At 31.0% G+C, this 23,216-nt stretch overlaps 1 protein-coding gene across 8 annotated transcripts in view; it reads right to left on the reverse strand.

The window, feature by feature from the left end:
- Window positions 1–238: 238 nt before the first annotated feature.
- The window catches only part of LOC143066990 (uncharacterized), a 35,882-nt gene continuing 12,904 nt past the window's right edge, over window positions 239–23,216 (reverse strand). For 2 of the 8 annotated variants that reach the window (XM_076239929.1, XM_076239961.1), the window contains exons 2-3: window positions 4,281–4,529; window positions 239–2,912 (exon numbers count right to left, since the gene is read on the reverse strand). In XM_076239929.1, the coding sequence (XP_076096044.1) occupies window positions 1,184–2,912; window positions 4,281–4,529 (1,978 nt within the window). In that variant the 3' untranslated portion in view covers window positions 239–1,183. Of the gene's footprint in view, window positions 2,913–4,280; window positions 4,530–5,163; window positions 5,324–5,758; window positions 5,783–8,509; window positions 8,576–11,171; window positions 11,258–13,697; window positions 14,380–22,776; window positions 23,021–23,216 lie in introns of those variants that run through there. The other 6 variants (XM_076239907.1, XM_076239917.1, XM_076239938.1 and 3 more) reach the window with 6 other exon arrangements.

A 23,216-nucleotide genomic window follows, 5' to 3' on the forward strand; every position in this document is an offset into this window, starting at 1 on the left:
ATTTTTTTTTAATTTCATTTTAGCATTTGTGTGTTCCTTATGAAGGCTTATACTGTTGGCTCGATGAGACTGTTTATTCCCGACGGTATCATCGACTTGGTAGTCAGTATAAAGGTACCAGAATTCAAGAATAGTAGAGATAACTTCTGGTCATTATCAGTGATGATGTTAAACGAGTAAATGAAGGATAAATTGTGGCTACGACTAAGGGAACAAAAAAATTTGAGAGGCAGTGAAAAACAAGTAACAGAGATGTATTTAATAACATGCTTGTAATGAACATAACAAAAATCAATGGGTTTCAATAAAACAAAACGTCTTTTTCATAATTTTCTTGATGACATATAAATAAAATTATACTGAAAATAATAATAAAATCAAAATACATGCAATATATAACAAATGATTAAACATTATCGGTCATAAAATATTTGAAATGAATCACAGACTTCATTGTCATTCAGACAAAAATATAACTAACTTGAATGGGCATTATCTTGTGTAAACTTAGCTATTGAAATGCTCATCTTTGTTGTATGCTTCTGAAAATGATATCTGAGTTTCATGCTTATGTTAGCACAGAACTGAGAAAACATACAGAAATATATGAAAAACTATAACCATATTTAGTCATTTCATCTATGTTAAAAGTTATGAAAAGTACCAGGATTATAATTTAGTACGCCAGACGGCGTTAAAAGTTTACTTGTTTTTTACAAACCATTATATGAATATTCATGTTACGTTGGTCTGTCTATCATAAACTTTCATTTCATTTTTTTTTTTCGATACCAATTGGACATATCATTTTATACTGCCAAAATGATTATTTTAAATCAACGTAGCATACCTTGGTATAGCAATATTGTTTGAATAAATAAATGCATGTATAAAATATGGCAAAATCTTATTTGAATAAAAAGAGAGATCAGTCTGCATTCAACTACCGACAAAACATTTACCCTAATCCTGCTCAGGTTCACTAGTATACTCTTTCATTTTATTCTTGTTTCTTACCCTAAATAGTACTCGGGGAAATGATATGCTTTAACATTATTTCTAAATTTAATTTGTGCGAGGTAAAGAGGTTTTTGTACATACTATGACTATATAATAAAATGTAAAATCTGTTTTTTACCATGCACGATTTAACTTTAAATACCATGCTCCTCTGTCTAATCATTTAACATTTGATTGTCTCGTTTTCGAAAGTAGAAATCGAGATTCCACTGTCATCAACCTCCGTCCGTGGAGTATTTTCCTTATTGCAATTAAAGTCACGAAGTTCTTCAATCTTCGAAGATTCTTCATAATGGGATAAAGCTGAATCGTGTTCATTTTCATAAGTTAGGAAGAAACCATTATTATCCTCTGAAGGAGAAACGTCTGTGTGTCTTTCATTACTTTTTTCTGAAATTGTTTTATTATGTTTATGATCTTTGCTCTCCTCTTTTGAACTTCTAATCTGACTCCTGTTTTTCTTTATTGGTGTCTTAACTGTTTTTAACTTATTCAAATCTACTATTATCTGAGGAATTTCCTCCTCCTTATCCACAGAGCTGTGATCACTTCTTTCTGTGTTAACTGTATTTTGAACTGGTTCGCGGTTACTATTACGTTTCTCCATGTCTGAATGGTCACCAAATAGGTGTCCTTCCACTCTAATTGTATCTAATGTGGTTTCTGATAAAGAACTAGCAGTCCGTTTAGATTCTGAGCTTGCATTATGTCGTGGTTGTCTAGGAGTAAGGCTGTCTTTACTTCTTTTCGATGAATCTGATATGACACTGTTGCTTTCTTCAATTACATCTTCTGTTGATTTAAAGTTGATTTTTACAGAAATTTTCATGTCTGGAACAATTTCACTTCTTGTTGTCTTCGTTAGATTGCTCTCATCACGTTCTGTGATGTCCGTTAGATTACATGCGATGCTCTTCTTCGTTTGAGCTGAAGTAGTACTTTCGTGGACTCGCAATAACTCTAATGACAAAGTAGGAATCTTTTGTTCTATGTCATATGTTTTTTCATCATTTTCTTCGTATGCAACAGGTTCGAAATTGTAGTTTTGATCATTTTGCTGGAAGTCATTATCTGGGTCACCGCGAGATGAATTCTCCCGAGAGTCCACATCTGCGAGAGTACTGGAAGCTGCTCTGGAAGGAGGGGATGTAAGAATATTGATACCCACTTCAGAGTTTTGACATTCAGAATAAAGACTAGGATTTGGAACACGAGTAGGGGACGCTGGAGATGTAAAAATAAATGGTTCATTGATGCGTTGCACTGATTTTATTGCAAATAGTTCCTCACTTCGTTGAGTTTCAGTTTCAGCTTCATTAAACATATTTCTGTATTTGTTATTGTAAGTATTGTTTACACGCTGTCCCTTTATGAGGGACGTTTTTACAAAATGAGGCTGCTTATCAGCGTCTAAAATCCGCTGATATCGTCTTTGAAACTCCTGATTGCTGTTAATGTTAATACCACTGTTGATATTGGACCCAGTAGTGTTTATTGTTTGTCCAAATGCTATAGGTTTTTTTCTTGATAATTTAACACGATTTTGATAGCCTTGGAAACCAGCTGAAAAGATATAGGGCATTTCGGACTCGAGCATGTTAAAAGCATTTGGTTCAAAACTAACGTGCTTAGCCTCGTCATCATTTTTGGATTTCTCAGATTCCGAACTTCCAGTAACCCTGGGTAACAACTTAGTCTTTGAGCGTTGTTTTCGTGGATTTATGGCATTGCTCTTGTTCCATGGAGAATCGAGTGATTTTGTGATTGTTTGATTTTTATGATTTCGTACATCCTGAAGATGCACAGATCGTGAACTTTTTCTACTCCGAAAGCTTGAAGGAGAAGATTTTCTTGCACTCGAACTTTTTTCAAAGGAATCTTGTGCAACTTGTCTAAAATAAAGTAATAATAAGGATGTTTATGAAATGTGAAATTAAGATAAAATTGTGTTCTATAACAAAACAATAATATTAATGACATATAAAAAGTCAGGAAACAAAATCGTACGAAGTGTTTCTTGTTATTGTAATTTTGTCGTAGAAGGGTATTTAATCTTTTCTGTTTGATTAATAGCTGCTCTGTTTGGATTTCTGACTCCTTTATTTTTTTTTTTTTGGATCACTAAATTTTGATTTTCTATTTCTCGCATACATAACAAAGACGCTTCGTTGCCTTTTAGCCTGGTATCTACAAGAGTTAATTTAGTCTTTGGAATATGGTTAATCCCTTGTAGCATAGGTTTGAACATATGAGCATATTCAAAAACATTATTCTTTGCAATGTAAACTTTTTTTTTAAATTTCGAAGAGGCTAGTATGACTATTCAGTTTATTTAGCATATCAAGTATACCAACCAAGATAAAAAGGTGTTGGATTTATCATTATTACAAATGTGTTGTGCCGTAATATTGTTCTTCTGACATTAGTCAGAGATGGCAATTACATCTGACGTTATTTTGTTAAGAATTTGCTTGGACCGGAGGCGCCCGCCATACAGAAAACGTGAAATTACCGACCCTAAATCGTTTTAGATTCATTTCAAGAAGATAAATCATACATCATGGGATACCGTATTCAAATGTTTCAAGGAATGGTTACCTCCTTTTCACGAAATATCCCCTGTAGCACAAGCAAAGGCTTTATTTTTAATCAAACTTCCATATTTTTGTTTTTTTTTTCCTTTTTTTAATTGTAACTGCAGTTTTTTTTTTGTTTCATTCCGTGTGTAAAGAATTTAGGAATAAATTTTTGCGTTGGACCCAAGCATGCACAAACGATATCCAATCTATCGGCCACAAGATATTGCGTATACTAATCTGTTGCATCAAATTCAATTAGCTCCAATTATTACAAGAACTGTGAGAAAACAACTCTAAGACCGTTATATATTTTAGAAAATGAGGTTACATCGCTGAAAATGTAGAATTGGCTGATAAAAATTTTTTGTTATTGACCCATGGGAAGGGAGTACGTGATTTGAAGGTACCCATGTGTGCAAAAAAAATTATCATGAAGGATCAAATGATGTTCGATTTGTATTCCTCAAATGGGTCTATGGCGATTTTAAGACTGATACTTGTCACCTCCAGTATGAATGGGTAATTTCAATGTTTTCTTTATGGGCTGCACTCATGGACGTCTCACAGTCCCACCAATTCATAAAAAGAAAGATCATCAGATCAATTTTGGACTAACCTCACATTTCTTTATAAACATTCGATAGGTGTGTAAATATGTCTATCAATAAAAAGGTCAATTACTTTATCTTAATTGGCAGGTTGTCCAAAGACTTGTAAACAGCTTCATTGTTTCGAAGTCTATCTCGGTGAAGCTTTATGATGTATCTTTTGGAGATTTCCTCTTTTGATATACCCAAAGTATCATTCCGGTGATGTGTTGTGCCAATATGTGTAGGTGGCGCTCTCAGTGACAAAGATGGCGGGATTGTTCCTTTCCGCATTAGTTCCACTATATGAGGATCATCCAAATCCGCCATGTCATGGTCACGACTGAAATATAAACAAATTATATACCAGATAAATATGTATTTTTGATTTTGATGGTGGGTTTTAAGGTACTCTTCAAATTTATTTTTTTTGCGTAAAAACCACAACGATTTGCTGTATTCATAAGTAACAATAATTTCATATCGAACGGTAAACTATGTCGGCGTGATTTAGCAATTTATTTGGTTCCAAATGCATTGAAACGCCATATGTTAATGAAATGAACAGGATGCACTTGTACCTCATGCAGAAAAGTCACTCAATGTACAATAAATCCACATGGCACACTATCTCATCTCATGATATTCACGTAAAATGGTTAAATGCCTTATAAAAATCTAGGATCACTTTACTGCATTTTTCTTGGTTATAAATAATGCCAGATACATAATCAAAATTTAAAGCCGTTAAAACACAATATAAGTTATTCCATATTTATGATATTAATAGGCAACCATTACATATAAACAACACCGGGTAAATGTTTTGGAGCGTTATTGATATACAAAAACATTGCTTTTGTAGTTACAATTTCAGCTGATAAGAAACTAATTAAGTAGAGTGTGAAGCAAAATAATATGTGCGTAATGAAACGATGGTGACTTCCAAATAAAACAAAAAATCTAAAACTACTTACATATTGCAACACAAGCACACACTATTTACTATATGTTGAAATTTACTGCTCATGTCAATAAAATATCTTTTAAAAACTGTAATATTTGCCTCATTAATTTGTATCTATCTTCAAAAACTCTCATACCATTCAACTAAATATATATGTTCTCTTAGTCAGTGCATTGTTAAAATGACAATAAAAACAATGAAAAAACACAAGTTTATTTGTGATATGGTATAGAACCAGATAAACGGTTAAAGTTACTTATTTATTAAAATGTCTTTGTCTGTAGAACAATACAAAGTAAGAGAAAACTGGTTGTCATGTTTGCATATATTGGTTTTGTTTACAGCTATTGAAATTTAAAAATCAAATTATTAATGAAACAATTTATAACTCGGGCATATGATTGTCAAACCATAGTATACTGTTACTTAATTTTGGTGAAACAGTTATTTGAGAATTAATAAAAATCTTATTACACCATTTTTAACGCACTTTATTATGCAGTAACATTTAAATTGATTCATGAAATAGAATCAAATGTCTATTAAATGGTCTACTATGTTTTGAAAATGAAATGTATTACGTTTTAATATTATAATGTACCCACCGTCATTGAACATAATGGAAGAAGTCCGAAAAATACCACAAACCATTGAAACACAAAAACGTGTTCGAGTATAAAATATTTTCTTTCAAACGGTTTTAAATCAAAACCGTGGTCTTTTGAGGATGTGATAATGTGTTACAATGTGTATACATAAAATTCTTAATAACCATTGTATGCTTTCAATTGTCACTGAAAAATATTTAATATTTAGTTACGTCATAAGTAGCATCTATTGTGCTTTCATACCAATGACACATACTTTATTTATTTCTTCCTATTTTGTTCACAAGAATCATTGTTTGTTAAAGGTTAGCTTCTTAAACCTCATCTGTATCAAGGACCGCTGGAGTGAGAATCATTGATCATTGAGATACTTTCATTACAAAAGTATATTTTATAAAGCATTATACTTTAATGTACAAATATTTGACAAAAAATATTTTGGTTTTTAAAAGTACTTGAGCCAAGTGACTTTATCAACCTTCAATAAAACCTGCAATAAGTGTTTAGATATACATTTCTTTACATTTGCTTGAAAGCGAAAGTGAAAACATAATTGAATTTCAACTGAACATACAGCTGTCAATCTTTTATGTAGAGTAAATTAAAAACTTAAGAGGTACTTACAGCTCTGATCTTAAATCCTTCTACTTTTTTATTTCAATACATGTAATAAAAAAAAAAAGGCAAAACCACTCATAATCGTTGACATCAAGATAGAAGTCTTTTACTATTTAAATATGATTTTTAAAGATATAGATAAACTCATCATAGATACCAGGATTGATATTTTATTTTTGCGCCAGACGCGCGTTTCGTCTACATAAGACTCATCAGTGACGATGAAAAAGTGTTGAAAAGGCACATATTCCAATATTGTCACTGATAGTTACTTGATAACGAAATTGCATTTCGAAATAATAAAAACTATTCATTATCTTAAAATGCAACTGTGAACTCAAAAGTATCCAAAAATATTGAAACAACGTTCACAATACAGTCAATGTTCAGAAAAAAAATGAATTCGCTATCATAGTTTAAGCCCAACACATACATTCGAGATCCTTTTAATTCTGCCAAACCTTGCAATACTTTCTAATCAGTGTAAGGTACTGCAGTAGTGCTACATTCAATATGCTGGTAAAACGAACGTAACAATAATAGAAACTTGAACACTAACAAAATAAGCAAAAACTGGAAAGAAAACTGATAGTATCTAATAAATTATAAAGGAGGCGCCAATGATACCAAAAGGACAGTCAAACTCATAGATTAAAAAAAACTGACAACGCAATGGCTAAAAAAGAAAAAGACAAACAGACATAATAGTACACAAGACACAACATAGAAAACTAAAGACTTAGCAACCCGAACCCCACCAAAAACTGGGGTTGATCTCAGGTGCTCCAGAAGGGTAAGCAGGTCCTGCTGTACATGTGGCACCCGTCTTGTTGTTTATGTTATTACAAATCCGGTAAATATTCTAATTCGGTATGTCACATTTGTGAAAATGAAAGGGGTTTGTAGTTACGACATAAGGAACATATCCGATATCAGCTGTGAAAGGGTTATTCCATAACGGTCAACCAACTCGTGATGGTGTCCGAAATATTTACGAAGGGATGATTTCAAGTTCACCATTTGGAACTCTTCGTTTAATAGCTTCCCTGTGGGCAGCAACTCTCTATCAAGGAAATCATGATAGGAAATACACGCCCGGTAATATATGTCATATATGTACACTGTGGTAAAATGAAAATAAAATATTTATATGAGCTTTAGAAACAGGATGAAAAGTGAGACTCGCGGAGCCTTTTGCGGTTTCGTAGCGGATAGAAATACATTTTTTTTAATTTCCGGCAATATATGAATATTGTTTTAATCCTGTTATTTGCATCCTGCACGCCAATATATCCAAATAATGTCTCTAATTTGTCAAAGAGATCGGCATAGTTTAAACGTGGACGGCGAAGGGGATCCTAAAAAGACCTGTTACACAAAAAGACATATCCACATAACCGTTTGCTCACTATGGAAGCGGATTATGACAGGAGACTTATTTGTGGAAGTACAAAAATAAAGCAAACATGTATGTTTGTACCTGATGTTTATACAGTAGTTAGCTGACTGCAGGATATATTTAGCCAAATTTGAGAAGAAATTGTAGTTTCCAAATGTTTTCTTGTTTAGAGAAGCATTTATTTTTAGCAGTATTATACTTTTTTCTTTTAGATATAAAATATTATTACACGCAATATTCATGCAACGAATTTGAATTCCAATTTTGTTGTTGGTGGTGGTAGCTATAGACTTATATAAACTTATTTCGATATATGTACTTCTAAATAAACTAATCACAGATTCCAGGATTAAAATTTTATGTAAACGCCATACGCGTGTTTCGTTTACAAAAGATTCAAATAAAAAAATGTTAAAAAAGCCAAATAAAGTACGAAGTTGAAGAGCATTGAGGACCAAAAATTCTTAAAAGTTTTGCAAAATACAACTTAGGTAATCTATTCCTGAGGTAGAAATTTAAAGCATTAGTATTTCAAAAATTCAAAGTTTTGTTAACAGTTATTTTATAACTATGAACATTTCAATGATAACTCAAGGCAACACAGAAGTGCGAACTGCTTGGTTCGTGATACCCTCGAGGAAATAAAACTCCACCAGCAGTGGCATCAACCAAGTGGTTGTAAATAATATATCGATCAACGTTTAATTACTTTTAATGAAGTTCTTACTTACGTTATATCTGGTAGTGAATTACAGCGAAGACCCATTGAATACGAAATTCCCAGGCTATCATTACACAGTTAACATTCAATTTTAAATTGGTTTTGAACGCATATTTGAAGTAAATAAACCTTCTATTGTGACTTTTGAAATATTTTGTATAGGTAAAATGGATAGGGGTCATCGTTAAAAGGTGATAACAGAATATGGAATATTAATAAGAACCAATTTATCATGTCACTATCTTTAATCATACAGAGATAGATAATTTGATTCATCTCTCTCTTGCATAGAAATTTTAAAGAAAGTAATTTTATACTATATCGAGATTTAATGGGCTTCATTCAAATTTTAAAGATTCAATTAGTAGAATAGCTCTGTTTTAATAGTGCAGGGACACGAGTAGATGTAAATTTTAAAAATCTGTTTACAAGGTGGTTAATGACTGATATGCTTTTTATCAACCTTATTAAAAAGAGAACCTATAAATAATTTCCTAAATTATGGAATCATTATCATTTTATATAAGATTTAATGTTTAAATGATCTATTTCGAACTTTTTTCAATTATTGACATTTGATGCATGTCATGATTTTTAACTGAAGGACAGAAAAGATTCAGATGATCAAATCTTCAGTGTGTTGTGCCTTTCCCTGTATCAGTTACAGGCGAAGGATCCTATGTACATTTCATCTTAGTCAATCAATCAATGAGTATGTATATAACAGAAGTTCGTAAGCAAACCAATTCTTTAAAACTATGTATAAAGAAAAAGAGACATGGTATAATTAGGAAATCACGATATATTCCAGCCCCCATGAATTATTTCGATTCTAATAGGACAAATACGGCAACTGTTTTGGATCGAAGCGCTCTAGGTGAAGGCATTATTTGCCGTTCCCATAAATAAACGCACTATTAAATTGACGTAAAAGACCGGAGAAAACCGAATAAGTAACATACTATAACTATTTACAATAACATATTTAGATAGATTTATATGAATCTAAATGATAATTGTACTTATATGTCTTATTTGTATACAAAAATGGCTTATATATAACACATTTTTAGCATGGTTTATTTACGCTTCCTTGTAGTGATGATTTTTGGGTTCTAAAGCGAGTATTTTCCCGTAAAATGCTTATATTCTGACGTCATCATTCTGTGACGTCGGGTAGCTCATTCATAAAAAAACATATGACGTTACATCGGAACAGCCCAAACAATATTCATATTTTATCACGGGTGTGTACTCAAAGCGTTTGAAGGACGCCATGTTAGAATTACCGATGAGACGACTTTCTATCAACGAAAAAGCATGTGAATAATTAGGCAGTTGATCAGGTGGCCCATATGTGCCTGTTTTATGATAAAAGCAAATGAAAAAGAATAATAACAGACAGCAACAAATAACAATCAAGGGATTAAAGGATCCTTGCTTGACAAAGACGCATACAAAATATGAAAGGGTTGGCATGTTTCTTTTAACTTAGATGATTGTCAACACACTACATATTCTTGGAAAGTGGTGTTAAAGAGGGACAAAAGATACCAGAGAATCACAGTTCATCCAGAGAGCAAGCTGTAAACATCAGTTGCAAAGCAAATGGCAAACATCTGTCATATTCCTGATTTGGTACAAAAAAGTAAAAAACAAAAAAACAAAAAACAAATAAAGTACGAAGTTAAAGAGAATCGAGATCCAAAATTCCTAAAAGTGTTGCCAAATACAGCTACGGTAATCTATGCCTGAGGTAGAAAAGCCTAAGTATTTCAAAAAATTCAAAATTTTGTAAACAGTTAATTTATAAATATAATAATATCAATGATAATTCATGTCAGCACAAAAAGTGCTGACTACTGGGCTTGTGATACCCTCGGGGAAATAAATCTCCACCAGGAGTGGCATCAACCCAGTGGTAAAAGCACAACAGCAAAAATGACAAGAAAACAAAAATTACCATAGAACAACAACGCAACGACGGGATGCAAAAGTACAGAGCCATGTCATATATTTCAAAAAACACAAACAAAGCACAATAGTGAAATGAAAGACAAGAAAACAAAACTTTACAATAGAACAACAAAACAATGACGGGATGTATAAGTACAAAAGTACAAAGCCACGTCAAATGGATATCATCAAAAACAGACTAAACAGTTGAAGTAATATTCATAAAGACAAATAAAAGAAAATAATAACATGTTATTTTAAAAGATGATAAACAACATCAGTAGCCAGAATCTATACTTCAAAACCATCGTGTATTATCTGAGAAGTTGATAAGGAACATTTATCAACAAGGTCTGGGCAACTTCAGATGAACTCTTTTTAGAAAAAGGAAGAGACGTTCTTTGATATATCCCATATGTATAAGGAGACCAATTTACGTGGATTTTATCGGTTAAGGGGGAACCACAATTTTAATTGTTCAACACATTTTCTGAACTATTTTAGACTTTGGCAAAACAACGATATGAAATATCTGCAAATATGCATGCTTTGTTCAATCCACTAAAATCCACGAAAACCGGAAATGGCATTTTTTAACCAAAATCAAACAAAAAGGTGAATAGAAAAAAAGTTCATTTATTATTTATTTTTACTACCTTGCTTGCAATAAAAAGGACAGTCTTTAAAATAGAATAGAGCATAAGTGATATACTTACCAATTGATGAAATAAATGTACAATAATTCCGCCATGACACAACAAAAACATTTCTTATATATATTCCCTAAACGACAGAGCAGGTGTTAACCCCGTGTGTGAATCATTTAAATCGTAGCAGTTGATGTAATTATAAGTATTTAGGAAAAACAAAAGCTAAAACATCAATATTGTCAGGTATGGGTGACAATAAGGTTTTAAAGAGATATATTATTTATACCTTAAATATGCTGGTATTCTAACGTTGTTTTTACAAATGATTAACAATACATAATTTTTATACAATGGGAGTGAATCAATCTTGTCAATTCAGCTTGCATTTAAAAATAGTTAATGTTTATGTAATTGTAGAATAACCTTTTATAACATTTGAAATGTATTTTTATTTAGACTTTACATGCAAAGCAATGTTTTTTTGAAGTTAATGTTTTGCATATTGTGGAAAATGTCAAATTGTGGTAAATATCGCATAAATTTATCACAATTTAATGAAAGCACTTCATCTTCATTCTTTTTCGAATTTTTGTTTGCAATCTTCTAAAAGAACTACAAAAGACCATTCGATATTACCTTTAATACTGAAAATGGGTCAATGTTACAGTTACATATTTAAGTTCTTTAACCTATAAACTAATTACTTGGTTATTAGTGTAGAGTAACTTATAAATCTCTTTGTAATAAAAAGTAATATATCCGATAGCAGTACCTTTTAACATTATAATATCGACCGTCTTTATACTTTTTCAAACCAAATGCAACATGATAAAAAGAGAAACAACCTATTTTAAAACCATTGTTAAGCTCACAATAAATTAGTCAAAAAAAGCAAAACCACCTATAGGAGAATAAAAGATACTAGATAGCATCGTACAACAAAATATTTGCAGGTCCTAAAAGCGACCAAAAATAATTTTATTTATCTTGTAAAAATGTTGAATGTAACGTAATTGGTTGCACAAGAGCTCAAGAAACAAGTGGAAGAATATAAAGAGAAAAACATTTGAAGATCCCCAAAATATACTTGATTAAAAAAAAAAAAAAATAGAATAGAAGATTTTCATATTAAACCTTTTTTTACACTGATACATGAAATCAATAAGATCGTACGTACACCAGTAATGAAAACAATATTATATCATCAGTTTAACCATGTCGACGAAAAAGCTTATGGCCTATTATTCTCAAGTATTTTTCATACCATAATACATGTAACTAGTATATTCTTAAAATGGTTAAGTCTGCATATAGGCTTAAAGTTAATACTCCTACTGAAAATAAGGAGATAAGAAACCTTTAGTTTTTCTTTGATAGGCAATCATTTTATAATAAACATTTTTTTGTAGAATTAATAACTTTTACACATTCTTAGTTGCTAGTATAAACCATTTCTTTATTTCGTAACGTAATAAGAATATTTTGTTAGGCGATTAAAAACTTTGGCTTTCGGTTATGTTTCAAAAATTAATACTTAAAGGATAAAAAAAAATCATATAAACTCTAATCATATAATAAACAGTTAGTTCTTTTATACATTACATATGATTGCAATTCAAATGTTTTCTTTTACGGATTTCTGTAGATTCCATAGACCCTGGAAAATAGTTCTCGGTTCTTCAAAGTGGGCATTTACTTTTGGAAGTTTGTCCTCGATGACGTCCCTTGAAATTTAATGAAACAACCTTGAAATGTTCATGACCTTTTTTTTAATGTGAAGCGATTAAGTCAGTTCCAGCTAGGTAAAGAAAACAAATGTTCGAAGGACGACTGTAATCCAGTTAAAGAAGTAACGGTGTCTTTTCTTATTGTACAACACTTTTCTTTCACTGTTTCGTTTTTTGAAATGGAAAATTATTGATATATTTTTTTCAAATGTTCGATTCTTCATTTTTTTTTTAGAGGAAAACGAACGTTTAAGAAGACGGAAACCTTTGATATCTTAAAAAAATGAAATCTTGCCAAGTTGCGATTTTGTTGTTTTTTTTTAATTTCGGTTGACAAAGAAAAAAAAATACATATCCCTCTTAACATCATGCACAAAAGATGAATGCATGGTCTGTGTCAAATTACAAAAGTCAAATTATTTTTTTCAAATTTGTGTACCTTAAAAAACATTTTTTTTGAAGCAGAATCATACATCTCTTCGTTCTGTTCATTTCTTCATTTACAGTTATGAATAAACGATATTCTTTCCTAATAGATCATAAAGGTCAAGATAAGAAAAAAGTAATAACATTCAGAAAAGTGACGAGAATAAGAAGGACAAGTACGAAGTCGATATTGCAACTTTAGAAAGATGAATAAAAACACGTTGGTTTTATGATTTGTGAAATCAAGAAACACATTTAAACAATCAAAACATAATATACATATGACTCCCAGTCATATGGCTTGAAATTCTTACATCAAAACATTTTTTTTTTAAACTTGAGTTGTCGGTGAATGTCTTAAACTCAAATACGCCAGTCAGAAATGCCACAAGGCTGGCTCTATTAGGTACCCTGATCACTTAAAATCTTCTATACATACCTGATAAATTCTAACAGAAGTTCCAGATGAACTCTATCCATTCGTGGTTTAATCATTACATGGAAGTATTTTGGATTGCTCATGATGGTTCTGAGACTGAGTTCTAACAGATGATATATATAGTTTCCTCTTTTAAAATATTCCTTTCACTTTATTATATATAACTTGAAATATTCGCATATCTTACATATGAACTCATATAATTCCACATGTAAATTCCACAGTTACTTTAAATTTGAACAATGGTTTTTTGATTTTACCACGATGTCTTGTAATTCTTTTTGGCGAAGTATTCTACTATTATAATCCATATTTGATTATAAATAATCCCACGATAATAAAACCTATTGACAGTTTCTTCATATAATTTAATTGTGTATCGCATGTGGTGGAGATACCATGCAATACCAGTCTGTAAGTGTATAGTCGGTCAAAAAGGTCACTATTTCAATTTCATTTTAACTTTATTATTCAAATCTAATTAAAAAATACAATAAAAAATATGTTCGTACTTTATTTGGCTCGAATGTCTGTTTAACATCCACACGTAAAAGATATAACCTCAGATAGAGTCATAACAATGGTTCTTTGTGACATTTATTATCTGCAAGTTCGAAATCCCAATTATAATTAATTACTCCAATTAAAAATATTTATATTAAATAATAGAAGATAACAATTCAAGGTAGTGTATTATTTTCAACACTATTTAATATATACTTATCGCGGTAATGTAAATAAGTTCAATACATGTTAAAGCACTTTGTGTTGTAATCCCTTTATAAACTTTGTTAGTAGTAGGTCGCAATCGAGTCCAAATATTCCAAGTTGCAAACAAAACTTTTATTAATCCTTCTTTGTGCAAGTGAATTTAAAATACAATTTCAAACAATTGAAAAGAAAATATTACTTTGAAAATAAAATAAAACGAAAGCCTTGGTGAATCGATAAGAAAACGATTAACGCTGATAGTAGATCAAAAGTTTTCTATATTTGTGAGTTTGAATAGACAACATGTTATCTTTAATAGTGTCATGTTATTTCAAATGGGGGGTAATAACGGTATCTGTAGTTGTCCGTAAAGTTGAGTATACATTAGTTGAAAGTGGTAGTAAGTGGTAGTGTTTGCTATTGAATTCCTGAGATAGTAAAATTTCTTTATTCTTTGCTGAGAGTATCAGATTATGAACCCATAGACCGCTTTGAATCACTTCTCTTTGTTTGAACTGAAATGCATTATACGTTGCTACTTTAGCGTTGGTCCTTATTGAAAGTAATGCTCCGCCTGTTGAAACTACTTGAAAACAACTTTGAGTAGACGCACTCATAATATGTTTGTACTCAGTATGCATGGTTAATGTACATGTAGCTTGTTTTTTAATAGATAAAAATAACGAGGCAGTAGTTAAAATAAACATTGCTATTATTTTCTTTCATTTATTGTGTAACTTGAACTAAAGTTCACTTAATGAAAGTGATTCTAGAAGATCGTCCTTTCTGAAATCAGTACCCGCATACGGATAAACAGCGGTTACTGGAAATCATACCACATTTTCATAATTTTATATTGTTGTAATAATAAACTATTAGATTGTGGTGCTTGCATGAACATTACTTGAGTGTTTTTAGGGGGAGATGGAGCTGGGGAGCTGATGGTCGTATCTTTCATCAGTTGAAGATGAGTTTGTAATATGATATCTCTACTAATCCAACCAAATATTAAAATATTCTAAATAATTCAACCTGGGTTTGTTTCACCTTTTTCATTAAATATACTTGTGCATAATGCTTCCTAAAACAAATTCATAAAACATTTGAGATGTGAATTGAAAATAGTATAAGCCTACCTACATTGTTATAATATTGTTACTCTTTGTTTTCTTCATTTTCCTCATTTAGTCGAAATTGACATGTATCCATGGTCACCCTTGTTCGTTTTAGAATAAATCATTTCGTCTGAAGAAAACTTAAAGTAATCAATTACCACATGATGCATTTAGTTTGACAGCGAGATTCACACATGGCTTTGTATATATCTGCGTTGTTTTAATATATATGGTTTGTTAATATTAGCTTAATGCATCTTTTCAAATTTGTAAATTATGATTATAAATATTTGATAACAATTTAAAGGGTGCCAAGTGACACACGAATTTGAAAGTATCACATGGTTTATTTGTATGACTTGCATAAAACAACATAGTAATTAATACTAACTACCAAACAGTTTTCACAAGGTTTAGTCCTCCTGTACCATTTTTGAAGTTGTTGTATGTAAGTACAGCAGTACAGTACAGCAACGAATATTAGACAGAAGACGGCATATTTTTTTTCCAGAAAGCAAGGTACTTTGAGTAAGGTTTCAGCAATCATTCTTAATGAGGTATACGACTGCTTACCATTTTGTATTTTTATAGATCTTTTATGCCGTTATTTAAGAGATGGGAGCTTTTCCTGTTATATTTTTGTTCTTTTCTGGGCGGTTTGCCAAGTTAGCTCACTGATTAGTATTAAAAAGGGAGATGATTGAGATCTTATAAAACAAGTACCGCCCAACTTTTAACTGTAGCTGTTCATGTCAGGAACTTCACCACAGGGCATCTGATGTTATATCTTTGTTTTTTTGGGTTTTTTTCCGCTTTTAGTTGTTGTTTGGTTATTTACTCAATAAAGCAGAGCATTGATACTTTTTGTTTAATTCATTCATATATTTCATAAAATCGTGTTTATATTTAGACGGCTTATAGACTTAAGCCTGCATTCTAGATGGTTCTGTTTTGAATTGTTTTAATTTATTTTAATAAAAAGAGGTAACGAATATACGTCAGTGAAGTAGTTGGACAACGAGAAAAGATTTCTAGATTTCAACACAAAGGGTCAATACGCATCAATGCATTATGTTTAAGCTTTAAATATAATTCGTTATTCTTTTATAGATTTAATGAACTATTCCTATTAAAGTATACATTTAAGTATACCTTGTAAAAATCCAGTTACTGTTACTTTGACTTGTACTTTTAAATGTGCTATCAAAAATATAAATAGTGTTTGTCTTGTACAATTTTTAAGTAGCCTATGTATTGAATAATTTTGCATCGTATTATCAGACATAATCGTTCCAATATAACGTTAATTCATTCAACTAAATGGAGTGTTTAGTCTATCAAATAATACACCAAGTAATCCATAGAAATGAGAAATATAGTAGTCCATAAAATATATCTATTTAGAACATGTTTCACCAATTTATATGACACGAGCTGATTAAGGATCCAGGATTTTCCAAATGGAAGACATGGTTGCCAAGAATCAGGGAAAAGGAACTAAACATGCAATGTTTCAGCTATAAATGAGTGTTAACCCTGGATTTAATTCGATCGCTATCTTACTGAATTTTTAAATAATTATCAGTCTTAATCAAATATTTGTCATCAACACTACATATCTATACAAAAAAAAAAAAACACCAGCAAAAATAATTATTAAAACAATCTTGACACTGGCACATGTTATATCAAGAGAATGCAACAAAACTTGTATTCAAGGAATAATTGATGTTTAATACGATTCCAAAAATACTCAAGGGCTACTATAGTTATAATCCACTTTTTTATATGAATAGGGAAAATATACTTCATATTGTTTGGCTTTCAATATATTTTCATATTAATAAACTCACATTATACTTTTTGATCTTTCTGACTTTTTGATATTTCTGTTGTATTACACAACTGATTTGTATTAGTGCATGGGAAATAAGCGTTTAAATGTATGGAATAATATGATTTGGGGACGAGCATTTATTTGTATGAAAGCAATGAAAATGTTGTAGAGTTTGTCCCGGTTAAGGATCTACCTTATAGACAGGAAATTAAAAATATAAGAATGTAACGTCTTGCTTTAAAAATGAAAATACACTATCATAATGATGGAAACTGAAAAAAAGTTAAATATGTAGTAAAGTATATAAAAAAAATCACTAGAGCTCTCTCGTGTAAAGTTCACCTTCGGTGTGTTCACAGAAATGTTCAGTTCTCACGAAAAGTATTTCTATCTTTCTGGTTTACATTTTTTCAGACAATGTCAATAAAATAAGCATTTTGAAATATTGTAGACTTTACTATGATTATTACACACATGTCGTATATCTGTAGATTGCTTTAGTAACTTTAAGCAATACATATATAATAGATTTGAGAATTCGATTGTGAGTTTTTTCTGTATGTTATGATATTTTATTACTCGAGATAAAAGCAGGGGCGTAGCTTACGTTGAGGCAACCGAGGCAACTAACCGAGGCAGTTGTCTCGGTTAAAAAATATTTTCCTTCACTGTATTTTCTTTTAAATGATTATTGCAGCAAACTGGCTACTAAATAATGCAGCAAGTTCAAGGCTTGTTATGTCTTGTTGGCGCGGTTATTGATTCATACCCTTTACGAATTATTCAAGACTTATGGGAACATTTGAATTAATTTTCCCTCCTCTACTTGGAAATACACTTTACGGTAGTTTTCTGTAATTAAAGTTTGTCAGAGTAACAAGAAATCGACAACAGATTTATTTTGTCCTACCCCATTGCAAGCGAAAACAGTGAGTAGAATAGACGAGGATGCAACCCACGAGTCACCCGATCAAATCACTTTACCATTGAATTAGGTCAATTAGTTAATTTTGTGTCATAATAATTTCTAGTATATGAGGGCCTACGTGAGGTTTTAAGAAAACAGAAAAATCGGCCCTGAAATTAATTTAAATTTAAAAGAATATTGATTTAAAATGGTGATAAATTATGAAATAAAGGAAAATCAAATTATGGGCAACAATGATTTAAAAATCAATATTTGATAATCCCATTCTAAGCATTCAAACCCTTATTTATAACCGTTGACATGTTCCCCTACGACTATGTTCATTGACTTTGGTACTGAACAAAACAAAATATGCATTTATATATTATAGTGCACAGAAAATAACTTGTATGTTGTGGTTTGCAAGTTTTATTCTCGCTATTTTAAATTCATAACTACGTTTTCACAAGCAGGGAATTTAAAATATTTAAAGGAATCAGTAATTCCAGAGAAATATATCTGTTAGTTAATACATAATGTCAGTTTATATATATAAAAACAAAATCAACCAAATACTAGTACTGTTCATTTATAATGAAGACTTCAGAATAAAGTAAATGTTAGTTATTCGCCGGTTGTTATGTTCATCGTGAATGAAAAAAAAGCCTTTAATATGTAATTTAAGACCTTCGAAAGAATACACCACTAAAACAAGTGCCGTGCTACACTTTACATGTAGCATATGTTTTTCTCCTAGTTTATCCTGAAATTCGTTTGTTTAATCCAGCTGTCATTTTGTGGTGATTATCTATAATTTGTTGATTCGTGACCTACGACCAAAAAAATGATCATCACAAAACTTATTACAAATAAACCTTAATATTTTTGCGTGTTTTTTTTTTTTTTTTTTTTTCTGTATTGAACATTTTGTACAGGTTTCTTCTATCCACCGAGCAAGGTCATGATTTCTTGTGATATGACGTGTGAGGTACAGCCAACTATATTAGAGTGTACTTCGGCTTGGAAATATATTGGGATCCATTAGGCATTTGAACTGGCTTTCTGCTGGGAACAGTATGTCAATATATATATGTTCCTGCTTTCTGTAACTGCTAGCAAATCAGGAAACTGACTTTTCATTGGTTGTCTAATGTGATACCTTCACGTATTTTGTTATTTTTATAGCTTTGAGTATAGATAGTAAGGCATATAATTAACATTATTGTGATGAAATAACATTAAACAGCAACTATTTTTAACGATTTTTTCTTGTTCAAATTGTAAAAACCTCTATAGCTTGAGGGGGGCTGCGCCCCCCTGACCCCATGCCTCGATTTAAACAGAAGGCAAGCGACGCCTCTGAAAAGGGGAGTGTTGCGTATAAGTTTAAACCAGCCACAAGGTAATTTCCAAACACAGTCTAGCATATTTCGAACACTAAATGTCTTATTTCATTGACGTGTACCAAACAGTTTTTGCTTTGTATATTATCTTTCTTTCACTAACTTAAAATTACGACTACAATCAAAATAGCTCCGCTCAGCCACACTTAGATTTGATCACATTTATATATGCCAGGTAATTACTTAGGACAAACTATTCAAAAACGTGATGATTTTAGCTTTCAAAAAGAGAATTTCATTTCTGAGAAATTATATACCCACGTTTTTGCGAGTTTGTTAATTTGACTAAAAGGTTTATGTGACCAGGAGAGACTTGCACACAAACGTCAAGTGATGAGACAGGAGCTGTATTTTAAGCAGAATGGAATTTTGTATGCATACAAATAGTCGCTGCTCAAGAGTCAGTGTTTTCCTCAGGGACAATATTTAAAGGTGCAAGCACGTAAATAACCAAAGAAATATTTCTTAAGCGATGCTTCTTGTTGATTTTTATCATTACTGAATTTAACTCATTGCACGGCTTAGACCATCGAGCGATACAATTTGACCGGTTTCGTTTTCTTCCCTGTATATTCAGTTCTTATTTTAAGTGTTTAGTTAGTTTTTATTTCTCGCGTTTCTGTCTGCCCACTTGTAAGTACTATTTTAATTATCGTGTTTTCTGTATATTTCATCTTTATATGTTGTTTAATGTTCAAATGCCAGAAGTGGAGGTCAGCAATTGTAGGCAACTGTACGACCTTCAACAATGAGAAAATCCGATACCGATAAAAGGACCCGATATGCAATATATGAAAAATGCAATTTAGAAAACCAAAGACCTCATTTATAACAAAACAAATTACGAAAAACAAATATATAGATACAAGAAGATATGGTATTAGTGCCGATGAGACAACTGCCCATCTAAGTCACAATTTGTAAAAAGCAAACCAGTATAGGTCAAAGTACGTGTATTCAACACAGAGCCTTGGCTCATTTGAAAAGCGAGCTTTTAAGGGCCTCAAAATAACTTATGTAAAACCATTCAAACAGGAAAATCATGCGGTCTGGTATGAACCAAAGACAACCACTGAACTGTTCTTTTTTGGACTAAGATTTTCCCTTATTTTTCCATACTGGGCGTTTTCTACTTCTATTTCTATTTATGTCTCTTTATTACGCTTTGAAGATTTAGAATGCGTTAAAACAATAGAAACTATTTAAAAATGATCGGTATTAGATTTATTGAAAAGGGTTGACATTTATTATGTATGAACACTGATTTGTATGTCATTACACTCATCATGTGTATGTTCAAGATATTATTTTATTCAAACGACCCATTTTAACAATGTTTGTTTTAAATTCGTGTCATAAAAAAGTATATATGCTATCTCGAGTGCAACACAAAATAAATAAAATATCTGACGTTTATTTTAAATTTATCCTTCTTTCCATTACTTCACTTTTATTTTCAAATTAAAATAATCAAACGGTTACAATGCCCCTACTGGTCATTTGCTCTTCATTCAAAAACCAATTTTAACAACTAGGCAATTTATTTTACCTTATTTTTGTGAAAAATCTGATTAAAGTATTTTGTTTGCATAGTTTTTGAACTATATGTCGTTGATCTGCTTTCAAAAGACATATACGGATTGTTTAATATATATTTGATTCAATACATAAACCAAAACACAAGCAATTGAAGTTTTCTTGTCGTTTTCTTATATTTAAAGAATTCATATAAAATTAAAACTGATTTTATTTAGTCACTTCATAGCATGTTCATAGTTCTCGTGTTATCTTAACCCATCCGTATAACAGAATCAATAAAATAAATCCAAAGTAAAACATTATTAAACCAGTGGATTGAAAATTCCTATTTTTCCGATTTTATATCTAAAAGGTTATATTATTTTCTAGTATTACCTCCTTATTTATATACATTTTATCTTTTGTAGTCGTTTCGATAACCTTTTAACTGATAAAACTTGCATACATACACTAAATATAGACAAGTTCGACAAAAAAATTAAAGGATTAAATGGGATTTTTTTTTCGCTCGAGGCCAAAAAGGTTCATAACGTCACTATCGGGATTGATATTTTACAGTATCAATATTTACAAAAACATCGTACTATGCACAAATCAGCAGGTTAAGTATTTTCAGTTATGTGAGTATTCTTTCATATTGGATTAGTTTAATGGTGCATGTGTTTGTTGTTGTTAGGTTTTTGTTTTTTTTTTTTTTTTTTTTTTTTTTGTTTATTGTGTTTTTTGTGTGTTTTTTTATTAGATTTTTTTATATACCTGTACTTAAAAACAACTGCATTTTGTACTTGTTTGTATTGTGCGTTCGTTTTTTTTCCTTCACAAATCCGACTGATCTCTTTCTAAAGAAGGACGATCCAGATTTAATCAAAAAATGTAGATAAACATTCCCGCGTGTCTGTTCCAAGTCTAAAACCTCATGAATTGTGAATAGTGTACATCAGATTTTTTTGTCCTTTTCGGAGTTTGAAGTGTATTGCAGATTTTTGATAGTCTTTGAGATCCTTATTCCCAATTATATTTTCTAGGCTAGGAATGGTTTAGAGTTGTACAGCTACTTGTGTGTGAATGAATACAATATGTTAACCTTCATCTATTTGTTTATTTGTTGTAGGTTTTTTTTGTTAGTTTTTTGTTGGTTATTTTTGTCTTTTGGGACGCCGAATTTATTGATGGAACTCCTATTTGAAATATATTGACAATAACATCAAACGTTAATAATATGACCAAACCAATATTGCTTTTCATCCAAGTAACATGGCAAAGCGTGTTTGATGTTAAATTCAACCCCTCCCCCCTTTTTTGTGTAAGAGGATATTTGATCGCTTGATTCTAAAAATCTATCACTGTTACACTATGGCGGTGTTCTTTTTTTAACGTTAAACTATAATATAAAACATTACACATACACACAACACAACACAACACCTAAGACAAGATGTTAGTTTTATCATCGTTATAAAGTGACTACACTCGTAAACTCGTTCTTTGTTTTTCTGTATAGTGTGTTGCAACTTTGAAATATATTATAGAGTTAAAATAAATAATTTCAATTAAAATCTATACTCACCGTTTTGTTTTGTACAACCTCGGGTGCTTCTTTTGAATATCCGGTAAATTAAGTGTATCCTCATTTATTTCCGATTTTACAACGAAATCTAACCTTAAGTCCTCTGTAGGCGATTTTACCCCTCCTCTCATTTTAAACCTTATTAAAACAACTGATTTTTACATTTCACAAAAGACACAAACAATGTTATTAAGTTCATATTAATTGAAGTTTAACCTTTCTTCAAGACAAACAAAGATCATATTTTTAGTGAGTTCCGGTTCTATTGGTTTATATACCTATATATAACAATACCACAATACCACTTACATTTATACGACAAAAAAGGGCGAGTAAAGTCAACACCAAAAATCAATCAAACAACTCGGATCATCAAAAGACATGAACTAAGATTTTGAATAAATCCATATCTCCAAGAGATTAAAATTTATAAACCCTCA

The sequence above is a fragment of the Mytilus galloprovincialis genome, chromosome 1, assembly GCF_965363235.1.
Source record: "Mytilus galloprovincialis chromosome 1, xbMytGall1.hap1.1, whole genome shotgun sequence".
Taxonomy (NCBI): domain Eukaryota; kingdom Metazoa; phylum Mollusca; class Bivalvia; order Mytilida; family Mytilidae; genus Mytilus; species Mytilus galloprovincialis.